The 13190-nt window shown below is 27.4% G+C and overlaps 1 protein-coding gene across 1 annotated transcript; it reads right to left on the bottom strand.

The window, feature by feature from the left end:
* Positions 1 to 12252: 12252 nt before the first annotated feature.
* CLUP02_08409 (uncharacterized protein) lies at positions 12253 to 12552 on the bottom strand (the record flags this gene model as incomplete). The annotated part of the gene is made up of 1 exon (XM_049287399.1): positions 12253 to 12552. A coding segment is annotated over one exon (300 nt), but the record flags the coding sequence as incomplete, so codon positions are not given.
* Between the last annotated feature and the right edge of the window lie 638 nt (positions 12553 to 13190).

Genomic DNA, 13190 nt, shown 5'->3' with positions numbered 1-13190 from the left:
AAAGAAACGAGGTAACGAATATATATATATATATATATATATATATATTTTTACCTTTACTAGTTACTTAGGCGGTTCTTAATATCGATTATATAGTATTAATATATAGTATTAATAAATACTCCTACTATCGTAATAAACTATTTTCTTTAGATTTTCTAACTTTTTAACTTTCCCTTTTATAAAGTTTATAACTACGGATTATTATTACGGCCCTGGGCACTGGGCCCCTTAGCGCCCAGGCCTTAGGTACCTAACGGACTACCCATAGGTTACGTAACTACTAAACCGCTAGGCCTAAAAGCCTAGTGCCCCAGATTCCGCTTACTAGTCTACTTTTTCCCTCTTTACGTTAAGTTATGTTTATTAAGTTAATATAATAACGTTCCGACCTACCTCAAGTTCCCTTTTATAATACTACTTAAAATTATTTATAAACCCTTATTTTTTAAAAATAGAATAATAATATCTTAACTTATTTATTTATTATACTAATTAGCTATCCTTATTAAAAAAAAGTGCGACGCTAAGTAATAGCTAAGTAATTAATTACGTAAAGTAATTAATACTCCCTAAATATATATACCCCCTTTACTAAATACTATAGTCTAAAATAAGAGCCGAGGTTAGTAAATATCTTTTTATATTAATAATTTTTAGTAAAATTACTACTTATATGAGTAGTACTAGAGTATTATAAGCGTTAATAAGAATACCGAACTCCTTATATTTAACCCCGAGGTCGACCTTTTTAACTAACTTATAAAATAGATCCTATCCTTTATTATATAAGCTAATTAACTTAAGTACTTCTATTACGTTAATAACGAGCTCGCGTCCCCTATTCAAATTCGTAACGAGGGCCTCTTTAATAATACTAAGTAATACGATACTAACTTTAAGTTTATTTAGGACCTATATAAATAGGATTAGGGCGTTACCCTCTAGGCCTAGGTCAAGAGCTAGTTAAAAATACGTATTACTTAGTACTACTTTAAATAAGTACTTATTTTTATAATTAGCTAGCTAAGTAATAATACTAAGTAGCTTTATAAAATAACTAAGGAAAATATTAAGGTTATACGTATAGCGACTATAAAGCTTTAGAATACTAAGAAATAGTTGAACCGCGCCCTTTATATTAATACTACGCTTAGCGAGCGCGTTAAGTAATTAAAAAACGGCTCCGTAGTTAGTACTAATAATAGCGAGCGTAATAATAATACTTATTGTATATTAAAATAGCGCCTTATTAAACTTAAGGTATAGGGTAGCTATAAGAATACCCTAGCCTTAGTATACTAGCCTTTTTATAAATCTAAAATACTTAACGTCTCTATTTTCATTAATAATAACGATAATAAGGGCCTAAAGTTCCCTTACTAGCTCTAGCGTATTATAAAACGCCTTGAGAACGCGAACTTTAGTATTAATAAATACTATTTAAAGTACGTTATTAATAAAGTTAGTAATATTATAGTAAAGTTTATTTACTTAATATTAGCTTTTAATAAGATTACTATTATTAACTAGTTATTATATAAGCTTAAGTCGGCCTATACTAGCCCTATTATTATAAACGACGCTAATTATAAACTAGACGCCCTCTCTATTACCCTTAAGGATATTTACTAAAAGCGCTCTATTTTTATTAAGCTCGCCTATATTAATAAGCTCCTTAAGTCTTAATAAAAACGCTACTTTTATAATAAGCTCCCTCCCCCTAATAGAGCAATCCGCCGGGCCCGTACTATATATTATATATTAGGGAAAACTAAGTATATTGCGCTCTATACCTAACTACTAATTAAAACTCCTAACCTTCCCCCGCTTTTAACTATCTAGAGGGCGAGCTATACCTACTCTAACGCATATAAGACCTCTTAGTACTAGCCCGCATAAGCGGCTAAATCCTATATTATATACTCCTTCTTATTAAGGGTTAGGGGGCCCCTTATATATTCTTTTATATTTATAATATAACCTATATTAAAGGGATTTCTAGCTCTATAAAATATAATTTCTAAGCTAATATTAATATACTAGATCTTAACGTCTATATTAGCCTAGTTATTTATAGCGTTCGTACTATTACTTAGCTAAATTCTATACTATTAAAAAGTACTTTACTAATCCTTAAGTATACTTACGTTAGCTACGATAGCTATAGTATCGAGCTAGCCGAAGAGGGCGCCTAGCCTAAGAGGGGTAGACTTATTAATAAGTATTTTTAATAAAATAGGTTCTTATTAAGGTAGTATTTTAATTAGCTAACCTCTTAACTAGTTATCTAACTAGCTATCTAAGTAGTAGTTTATATATTAATAAGTTTGTTTAGTAGATTTATTTAGTAAATTTATTTAGTTTAAATAAAGAGTAGCTTTAGGTAATATTAGAAGCGATAAGGATAGAAAGAATCTTTACGAGCTTTAGTACGAAGAGTAGTAAATATTAGCCTATTTAGCCCTTTCTTTAGAAACCTCTATATTATTATTAAAGTTTAGAACCTCTGCGGTTAAGGGCCGTTTCTAACTATTATAGCTAATTATTATAGCTAATTATTACGGCTAACTTCTACCGTCGACCTTTTTAGCTAGCGCTATTATTAAAAAAAGTAGCTTACTTATCCTGAATTATATAGCGGTTTTCGTATTAAAATTACTATATTATATTAAGCGCGTACTTAGGGCATATTATGCATATTATATAATTAGAAGGTATACCGTATTATATAATTTATTTTAAAAGCTTAATCCCGTTAAGGTCGATCTTTTGCGCTTATAAAGCTAGAAAAAAACCACCATATAATAAGCTCCCTATTTACCTTAAGAACTAGGCTATTTTTAAGTACTTAAATAAGGACGCGACCTTTTAGAAGTATATTAAGTACGTTACCTAGCTCGTTAATATAATATAACCTCCGTTAATTAGTAATAAGGCCCTAAAGAGTACTATACCTACCTATATTATTCTTATTAATAAAAAAAGTAGTATTACTAAATAAAATACCTATAGCTAAACTACTAGCCGCGAGACTATCCCTAAGGCCTTATATTAGAAACTTAAAAATAGTAGCGCTTACTTCGTTTATAATAAGCCTAGCTACGTTTCTTAAGACTACTTTAAAAAGCCCGTTATTAATATAGCCGTTATAAATACTATTATTAACGAGTAGCGAACCTTAGACTTAGAAAACTAGGCCCCTTAGTATAAAAAACCTCTTAACTAGGGGATAAGTATAAAAAAAATAGAAGATTAGCAATTTATTTAGTAAACTTATAAAATTTTATAAAAAAGTAGCTTCTTAAGATCGAGCTTATAATAATATTTAATAAATATAGAATTTATTCAAAAGCCTTATTTAATACGAGAGCTAATAAGTACAGATTCATAAATAACTACGTAACCCTATTATTATAAGAATTCTACATAGCCCTATTTAATAAATTACTACGCCCTATCCCTATTACCGGATTTAATAACGAGCGATTAGAAGATATTAATATAGTATAAATTATTAACTTATATATTAACCGCCGGGTCCTCTTAAAAATACCCCTACTCTAACTTAATATAGGGCGCTACGACCTAATCTTAGGGCGGAAATAGTTTAAGTATTATAGAGTTAACTTAAATATATACTATAAGTACTTAATATAGCCCGAGGATTTATTATTATAAAATACCCCCTTTACTATTATTAAGGATATAAAAGACCTATATACTCCTAAGGTTATTAATATATAATACTAAATCGATACCGAACGACGGTAAGAGATATTTAAAATAAATATAGTATAGTATAACGAATAATTATAAAAGAAGCGGGTACTACCTAAACTTATTAAGATCTTTTACTAATTATAGGGCTTATGAGACCGATATATATAGCGGTTTAATAGTATTAAAAATACTTAGAAAATAAATTACGCGTTTATTAATATATTATCGACCTTTTTAAAAAAAACTAAACTTATATAGACCTCCGCTTAGTATAAGGGAGCTAATATTATCCTTAATATTACTTTTATTAATACCCTAGTATTCGAGACTAATTTAAAGCGCGAGGACGTTAAGTTAAGCTCTATATTATTATATAAGCTAGACTATATAATCGAGGATAAGTAAGTAAGATAGGAGGACCCCCTAAAAAGTAATAATTAAAAGACCTAAGGCCTTATTATTACGAAGTTTTTAAAAATACTAAAGCCTTAGATTAATATCTTTAATAAAATAGTAAGTAATACGCTAGCGCCGTACCGTAATTATAATTATAAAATAGAGCTCGTAAAGGGAGGCCGAGAGAAGCTTACTTAATACCCCTTTTATAAATAATTAGTACCTAAGCTAGAGGTAACTAGAGCCTACTTTTTAAAGTACTTTTATAAGGGATTTATCGAGCCCGGTAATACGCCCTTTACGTCGCTTATACTATTTATTAAAAAATATAATAGTAACTTACGGTTCTATATTAATTTTAAAAAACTAAATAAGATTATAAAAAAGGATTAGTACCCTTTATTTTTAATTAATAAGACGCTAACGTAGCTAAGCTAAGCTAAAGTATTTACTAAACTTAATATTAAATAAGCCTTTTATTATATCCGCCTCGACCTTACTTTAAAAAACCTCACGACCTTCTATACTTATTATAAAATATATAAATATAAAATACTACCCTTCGGCCTCTATGATAAGCTAGTTACGTATTAATAATATATAAACGACGTATTAATAAAGTATTTAGACAATTTTTATATTATATATATAAATAATATCCTAATCTTCTTAAATAACCCCTTATAATATTATAAGTATATTATAAAAGTACTAAATTACTTATAAAAAGCTAAATTATAAGTCGATATTAAGAAGTACGAATTTAGTATTATTATTATAAAGTCTTTAAGTTTCGTTATTAATACTAATAATATATAACTTAACGAGGATAAGGTTTTTATTATAAAGAACTAGAAGCTATTAATATTACTTAAGGGTATCTGATTATTCCTTAGTTTTTATAATTTTTATAAGAGGTTTATAAAGGACTACGGGCGCCTAGCTAGATTATTAACGAAGCTAATTAATAAAGGCGTACCTTTTTAATTCGATACTAATTTTAATACTACGTTCGAGGTACTAAAGCTAGCTTTTATAACGGTACTTATACTCCGTTACTTTAGGCCCGAGCTATTTATATACTTAAAAATTAACGTATTAAACTTAGTATATACTAGAGCCTTAGTTTAATAGTAAATAGATAATAGCTTATAATACCCCGTAGCGTTTTATTTAAAGATTATAAATAGTATAGAGCTTAATTATACTATTTGTTTTTTATTTCTGCCTTTGCTGGCTGCTCGGGCGATTCTCGATATCGATTACACGGTAGTAATACACAGTATCAATAGATACTCCCACTGTCTCGATAGACTATTTTTTTATAGATTTTCTACCTTTTCAACTTTCCCTCTTATAAAGTTCACAACCACGGATCATTGACGGCCTTAATTATACTATATATAATAAAAAAATACTAATAATAATAGTTTACTTAGAGGAGTAGCGCGCGGAATTAGTTAGTTATTATTAAAAGTTCAATATTATTATAAATTACTAACTACTCTTATTCTTTATAACGAAGCGTCTCCTTAACTTATAATAGGCCCGCTAAGCTAGCGCCCTAGTTAATTTTAATTTTTAAATCTAATATTACTTAGGGCGGGAAAACGTACTTATTAACGCTTTATTAAGAAAGAACGAGAATATTAAGACTTAATAAGTACTAAAAGAGGTTAACTAAACGTAGGTCTTATTATTACTAGAGCTATTATTATTAAATATTACTACCGAGCTATGAGTATTATTAAAGAACGTAGCATAGTAGCCCGAGCTCGTAATTAGGTCCCTTATACTAAAGAACGAGCTTTAGGGGTACTTATTAGTTAAAAAGGTATTAAAACTTAACTATAACTTAATAATAGTATTGCTTACTTTAATACGAGCGCTAGTAGCTAAGGGCTACGAGCGCTAAAGAATTTAAAATAACGAATTATTTATAATAAATAATAAGCTCGTTATACTTAGGGAGGATAATTTGCGTATTATAGTTATTTATAAAGTATATAAATAAAAGCTCCTAGCGTACTTAGGGCGTAATAAAATAGTTAAGATAATTAAATAATAGTTTTATTAGCCTAGCTTTATAACGGATATATATTAGTATGTTAAAAACTACTATACGTACTATTACTTTTAAAAGCCCCGTAATAAGCCCCTGGGGGAGCTAAGGCCTCTATTTATACCCAACTACCTATAGTAATATATTTTAATAGACTTTATAATAGTACCCCATAATTAAAAGGGCTACGATATAATATATATTATAGTTAATAAACTAAGTAAAAGAGCTATATTAGTACCTTATTATAAAACTACTACTATGCGGGATATAAATAGGATATTTTACGAACGAGTATTACTAATTTTTAAGCTACTTAAAACTATTATTTTTAACCGCGGTCCTTAGTTTATATCGGACTTTTAGAGGGAGCTATATAAGCTTTATAGTATTAAATTATAGTTATTAATAATAGATTATTTATAAATAGATAATTAAATAGAGATCTTAAACTAGTATATTCTTTAGTAACTACGACCCCTAGTTAATTATTATTAAGATAACTAGAGTAATATACTACTTATAATAGACTTTATTTACGTAGCCTAACTTAGTAAAACTACGGGGCTATTACTTGACGAGGTTGAATTCGGCCGCTAGCCTTAACTATTTTTTAACTAAGCCGTTAGAACCCGACGATTTAACTCGATTAAAAAAAAACTTAACTATACTAAGGCTTAGAAAATAGCTTAAAATATTTACGAGGCCTAGGAGATTATTAAAAGTAATATAGGAGTTACTTAAATGAAATATTAAAAATATACTAATTATTACTAACGGCCTAACGACTTAAAGATTAGTAATAGGGTGTTTATAAACGTATTTTATTAAAAGACTTAAGACGCTAATAAACTATAATAGCCCTAGGCTAGCCCCTAGCTTATTACTAATACTAGCCTAAGTAGTATATAAATTATAAAACTACTCGTAGAGAGTAAAGCTTACTTAATCTTTTATTTAAATAAGCTAAGAAAGGCTATAGAGGACCCCTTACTTAGATAATACTAAAACCCCCCGCTACTAATCCTCTATAGCTTTAAGAAGCCTAAGTATAAGGTTTTATAAATAATGAAATTATAAATATAATATAATAAGTTATAATATTAAGCTAACTAAAAAAGGGTATAATAAGGACCCTACGTAATACGATATAAAAAGCTTTTAGTATATATTAGCGGCTTTATAAACATTCTATAAGTAATAGTTAACGGCTGCGGGACTACTAAAGAACCTCGTATTATAAATAAAAATAGCGGTTAGTAATAATCCGGCCTTGTTACGGGCTAACGATAACGTAGTAGCCGCCCTTATTATAAGCTTATAAAAAGTAATTATAGAGGATTTAAATAGGGAATTAAGTACTATAAATAGCGGCTTTTATACCGGAGGGGGGGGGTAATATTATAGCGGTAGGTACTAGGCCCCTAAGTACCTAGGCCTTAGGTACCTAACGGACTACCTATAAGTTACGTAACTACTAAACCGCTAGGCCTAAAAGCCTAGCGCCCCAGATTCCGCTTACTAGTCTACTTTTTCCCTCTTTATATTAAGTTACGTTTATTAAGTTAATATAGCAGCGTTCTAACCTGCCTCGAGTTCCCTTTCGTAATATTATTTATAGTAATATTAAGCGCCTAACGCTACTACTTTATAAGCTACTTACTTAGCTAAGTTTACTACTCTCTAAGTAATAATAGCTTATAATAATATAGTATTAGAAATACCCTCGTTATTGTTATTAAGAATAATAACGACCTTATTAATATACGCTTTTAATTTTAATTTATATATATATATATATATATTCGTTACCTCGTTTCTTTTATTAAAATTAAAAAATACTACTTCCCTCGCCGTTTATTACTATTACCTTATTACTATTACCCTATTATTATTACCCTATTATTATTATCTTATTAATATTACTATTATTATTACTATTAAATTATCTACTTATTTTTAAATATATACTATTAAAATACCGAGACGTATAGTTATTATCGACCCCTAGGGCTTTTTTAATAATTAGAAGTTTAATTTTATTAATATTATATTAAAAGACCCCGAACTATAATACGGCCGTCTTAAGGAATACGGATTAGATATTATTAATTTAAAAATTAAAGAAATATATATCGATATAGTTATTACCTTAATAAGTGCTTAGCTTATATAATATAATAGCCTTAAAATACTTAACTAATTTTAGAATATTATTAATATTTTCAAAATATAATATAAGAGTAGGTTAAGAAAGACTAAAAGGGATATTCTAGAGTTATTAAATAAAGTAAAAAGTAGGGGGTAGTTTTTAGCTATTTAAAAAGTAATTAATATATTACGGCGGGATCGTTAGTATTTACTTAGTAACGGCTATAGCTAGCTATTATTAGTTATAAAGTTTATTATATAATAAAAATACTCGATATTAACCCTAATAGACTAGCTTATTTATAAAGGCGAAGATAGCCCCTAATGAGGCGGACCGGACCCTAAAGGGGAATATATATATATATATAAGTTAAAGTTAAAAGTATTAAAGTAGATATTATAAGGTTAGTATTATTCTTAACGACGGCAATAAGAGCATCTTTAATACTACCGTTATAAGCTATTATTACTTAGAAAGGTAGCTAACTTAGTTAAGTGCGCGGGCTTATAAGGTAGTAGTATTGGGCGCCTAATATCGCCGTTGATAATCTATAGTTATAAACTTTATAGGAGGGAAAATTAAGGAAAATTTAAAACAAAATAGTCTAGCGAGATAGTATGAGTATTTACTAATACTATATATTAATACCGTATAAACGATATTAAGAATCGCCCGAGTAGCTAGTAAAAGCAGAATATAAAAAAATTAAAAAAATTCTCTATTTCTAATTAGTTTAAAAGTTTATTATTAATATACCTAAATTTCTCTTTAGGGTCCGGTCCGCCTCATTAGGGGCCATCTTCGCCTTTATAAGTAAGCTAGTTTATTAAGGTTAATATTAAGTATTTTTATTACGTACTTTAATAAACTTTATAACTAATAATAGCTAGCCGTAGCTATTAATACTAACTAAACTTAAGATATTAATAACCCCACTACTATAGCATATTAATCGCCTTTTTAATAACTAAATACTACCCCTTACTTTTTTTTATTATTTTATTCAATAATAACCTCTCCTTATTAATATTCCTATTTAATACGCTTACTTACGCTCTTTTTAAGCTCTTAATTATATTATTAAATCTAGGCTTATTTATATTATTTTATTATATTAAAAAGCCGCGAATAAGGGCGACGCTTATTATAATATATTTATCCGTTTTTTATAAGTTAATATTATTAATATAGTATTTATTAAGGCGGTCTTTTTATAACTCGGGGTCGTTTAGTATAATACTTATAGGATCGAACTTCTAGTTATTAAAGAAGCCCTAAGGGTCGACGAATAGTATCTTAATATTTTAATAAAGTATATTTAAATAGCGTTTTTTAACTTTAATAAAGGAAACGAGGTAACGAATATATATATATATATATACGAGTTAAAATTAAAAGTATAGTATATATTAGTAAGGTCGATATTATTTAATAATAGCGACGAGGGTATCTCCGATTCTATACTATTATAAGCTACTATTACTTAGAAGGGTAGCTAACTTAGCCTAGTGCGTAGTAGGCTTATAAAGTAGTAGCGTTAAGTACTTAATATCGCCGTTAATAATCTATAGTTATAAACTTTATAAAAAAGAAAGTTAAAAAAGTAGAAAATCTAAAAAAGATAGTTTATTAAAATAGTAGGAGTATTTATTAATACTATATATTAATACTATATAATCGATATTAAGAATCGCCCGAGCAGCTAGTAAAGATAGAAATAAAAAACAAATATATTTAAATTTTATTACTTTTTTTCAAAATAGTTATTCCTTTTTATAAGCCCTTTTATATAAGTATGCTTTAAGGGAGCTTTATTACGAAGCTATTATTAACTTAATACGTTTTACGTCCTCTTTTCTTTAAAACTATATTAGTTTATATAGAGTTCTACTAGGGTAGCTATATTAGTTAGCTAGGGGGGCTATATCTTACTTTTTTTAACTAATAAAATAATTACAATTTTCTTAGCCACTAGCCTTATATAGAACCTATTTACGTAAACTTATATAATTTAAAAATTATTTTAGTTTTTATCATAATAATCGAGGGATCTTAATAAATCTTAATTTATATTAATTTCAATTAAAACTTCTTTAACTACGGCTTCTAATTAGCTAAATAAGTTATTAAAATTATAGTTTTATTAATATTATTAAAGTTAAAAAAAGCTAAAGGTATTTACTATATCTCTTTATTATTAGTTACTAAGCTTTTTTTATTTTTATTACTTAACTTCTACTTATTATTATTATTAATTATATACTTTACGAGGCTAATTTATTATTATTATTATATTTAAATACTAATTAATTACGGTATATACTCTATTTAATTAATTATAACACTAGGTTCTAAGCTTTATAAGGTTATTTAAGTACTTGTACTATTAGCCGGGCTAGTATTACTAAGGAGGTAAGTACCCCTAAAGAGGGGGCAGTTAATAAGGTACTATAATAAGTAATATTCTTATTTTTTAAGTACTTATATAAAATAATAATAATAATAAGGTTTTCATATTAAGTAAGGTATTTTTAACGTTTTAGTTTAGTAATAAAGTTAGTATAATTTATAAATTAACGAGATAAACTTATTAATAATTAATATAATTATTAACGAAGGTAAATATATATAAACGGTTCTAAGCTCGTTATAATAAAAGTATTTATAATAAGTATAAGCCCTTTGGGGTCCGGTCCGCCTCATTAGGGGCCATCTTCGCCTTTATAAGCAAGCTAGTTTATTAGGGTTAATATTAAGTATCTTTATTACGTAATAAACTTTATAATTAATAATAGCTAGCCATAGCTATTACTAAGTAAATACTAACGATCCCGCTATAATATATTAATTACCCTCTAAATAGCCGAAAACTACCCCCTATTTTTTACTTTATTTAATAACTCTAAAATATTCCTTTTAATCTTTTTTAACCTACTCTTATACTACGTTTTTAAAATATTAATAATACTTTAGAGTTAGTTAGGTATTTCGAGGTTATTATATTATATAAGCTAGGTACTTATTAAGGTAATAGCTATATTAATATATATCTTTCCGATTTTTAAGTTAATAATATCTAATCCGTATTTTTTAAAACGGCCGTGTTATAATTTAAGGTCTTTTAGTATAATACTTATAGGATCGAACTTTTAGTTATTAAAGAAGCCCTAGGGGTCGATAATAACTACGTATCTTAGTATTTTAATAATATATATTTAAGTAAGTAGACGATTCGATAGTAATAATAATAGTAATAGTAATAAGGTAATAATAATAGGGTAATAGTAATAGGGCGATGGTAATAGGGTAATAGTAATAGATAGTAAGGGAAGTAGCGTTTTTTAATTTCAATAACGGCAACGAGGGTATCTCTAATATTATATTATTATAAGCTATTATTACTTAGAGGGCGGTAAACTTAGCTAAGTAGGCGGCTTATAAAGTAGTAGCGTCGGGCGCCTAATATTGCCGTTAATAATCTATAGTTATAAACTTTATAAAAGGGAAAATTAAAAAGTTAAAAAATCTAAAAAGAATAGTCTATCGAGATAGTAAGAGTATCTATTAATACTATATATTAATATTATATAATCGATATTAAGAACTGCCCGAGCAACTAGCAAAGGCAGAATAAAAATAAATAAATAATAAGTATAAGACTTTATTATTATTACCCTCTTTTTATAAATACGGGCCTTATTACGTAATATCTCTTTCATTATTTAAGTAATAGTATATAAGTCGGAGTTATTATTAATAATATATAACTTTAGGTCTTTATAAGTAATCTTAATAAGACTATTAGTCTTAATACCGAAGTTCTCGTACTAAGAAATAAAATAGTTAACTTATTAATATTATAAAGGGAGGTAAGTATTTATAATATATTTTAAAAATAAGTCTTAGTTAATAAACTTGATTAATAAGTGGTCCTAAGTAGTATTAAAGTCGTCCTTAGTATAAGTATATATAATATAAGCTTATAGTTAATAAAAATTAGTAAGTATATAAGGAATTTCCTAAGGCTACTAGCCGAGGCTAAAGGTCTTATTAGCCCGGGCCCTATTATTAAGGTTCTAAATAGTTTTACTTTTAATAGCCTTTTTATTATAATTAATATTAAGCTTATTAATAGGCCCGCTAGGGCCCTTTTATTTATACTTAACGTTAAGGCTAACGTTCTAATTAATATAAAAAATATAGAGCTAAAGCTAGGTATTAAGCTAGACTTTTATTATTATTAACCTTATCATATTTTGAAAATTAATAATAGTTATTTTAAGCTATTTAGTATTAACTTTAGCCTAAATAGATTTAATAAACTTAATAAAAAAGTTGTAGCCCTCGTAACGTTCTATTAAAATAAAGCTAAAAATATAGTTATATAAAAAGCCGATATTAGTAATCTTAGTAACTTAGGAAGTATTAAGATATACCCTAAAGAAATCCTTTGGGGTCTAGTCTGCCTTATTAGGGGCCATCTTTACCTTCACGGGCAAGCTAGTCTATTAGGGTTAATATCGAGTGTTTTTATCACGTACTTTAACAAAACTTTATAACTAACTATAGCCGGCCGTAGCCGTTACTAGGTAGATACTAACGACCCCGCCGCAATATATTAATTACCTTTCTAATAGCCAAATACTACCCCTTACTTTCTCCCTTTATCTTATTTAATAATAACCTCTCCTTACTAATATTCCTATTTAATACGCTCGTTTATACTCTTTTTAAGCTCCTAATTATACTATTAAATCTAAGCTTATTTATATTATTTTATTATATTAAAAAAGCGCTAATAAAGGTAAAACTTATTATAATATATTTATCCGTTTTTTATAAGTTAATATTATAAAT

Source organism: Colletotrichum lupini, chromosome 4, assembly GCF_023278565.1.
Source record: "Colletotrichum lupini chromosome 4, complete sequence".
Classification (NCBI taxonomy): Eukaryota; Fungi; Ascomycota; class Sordariomycetes; order Glomerellales; family Glomerellaceae; genus Colletotrichum; species Colletotrichum lupini.
This window is presented reverse-complemented; position numbering and strand designations above follow the sequence as displayed.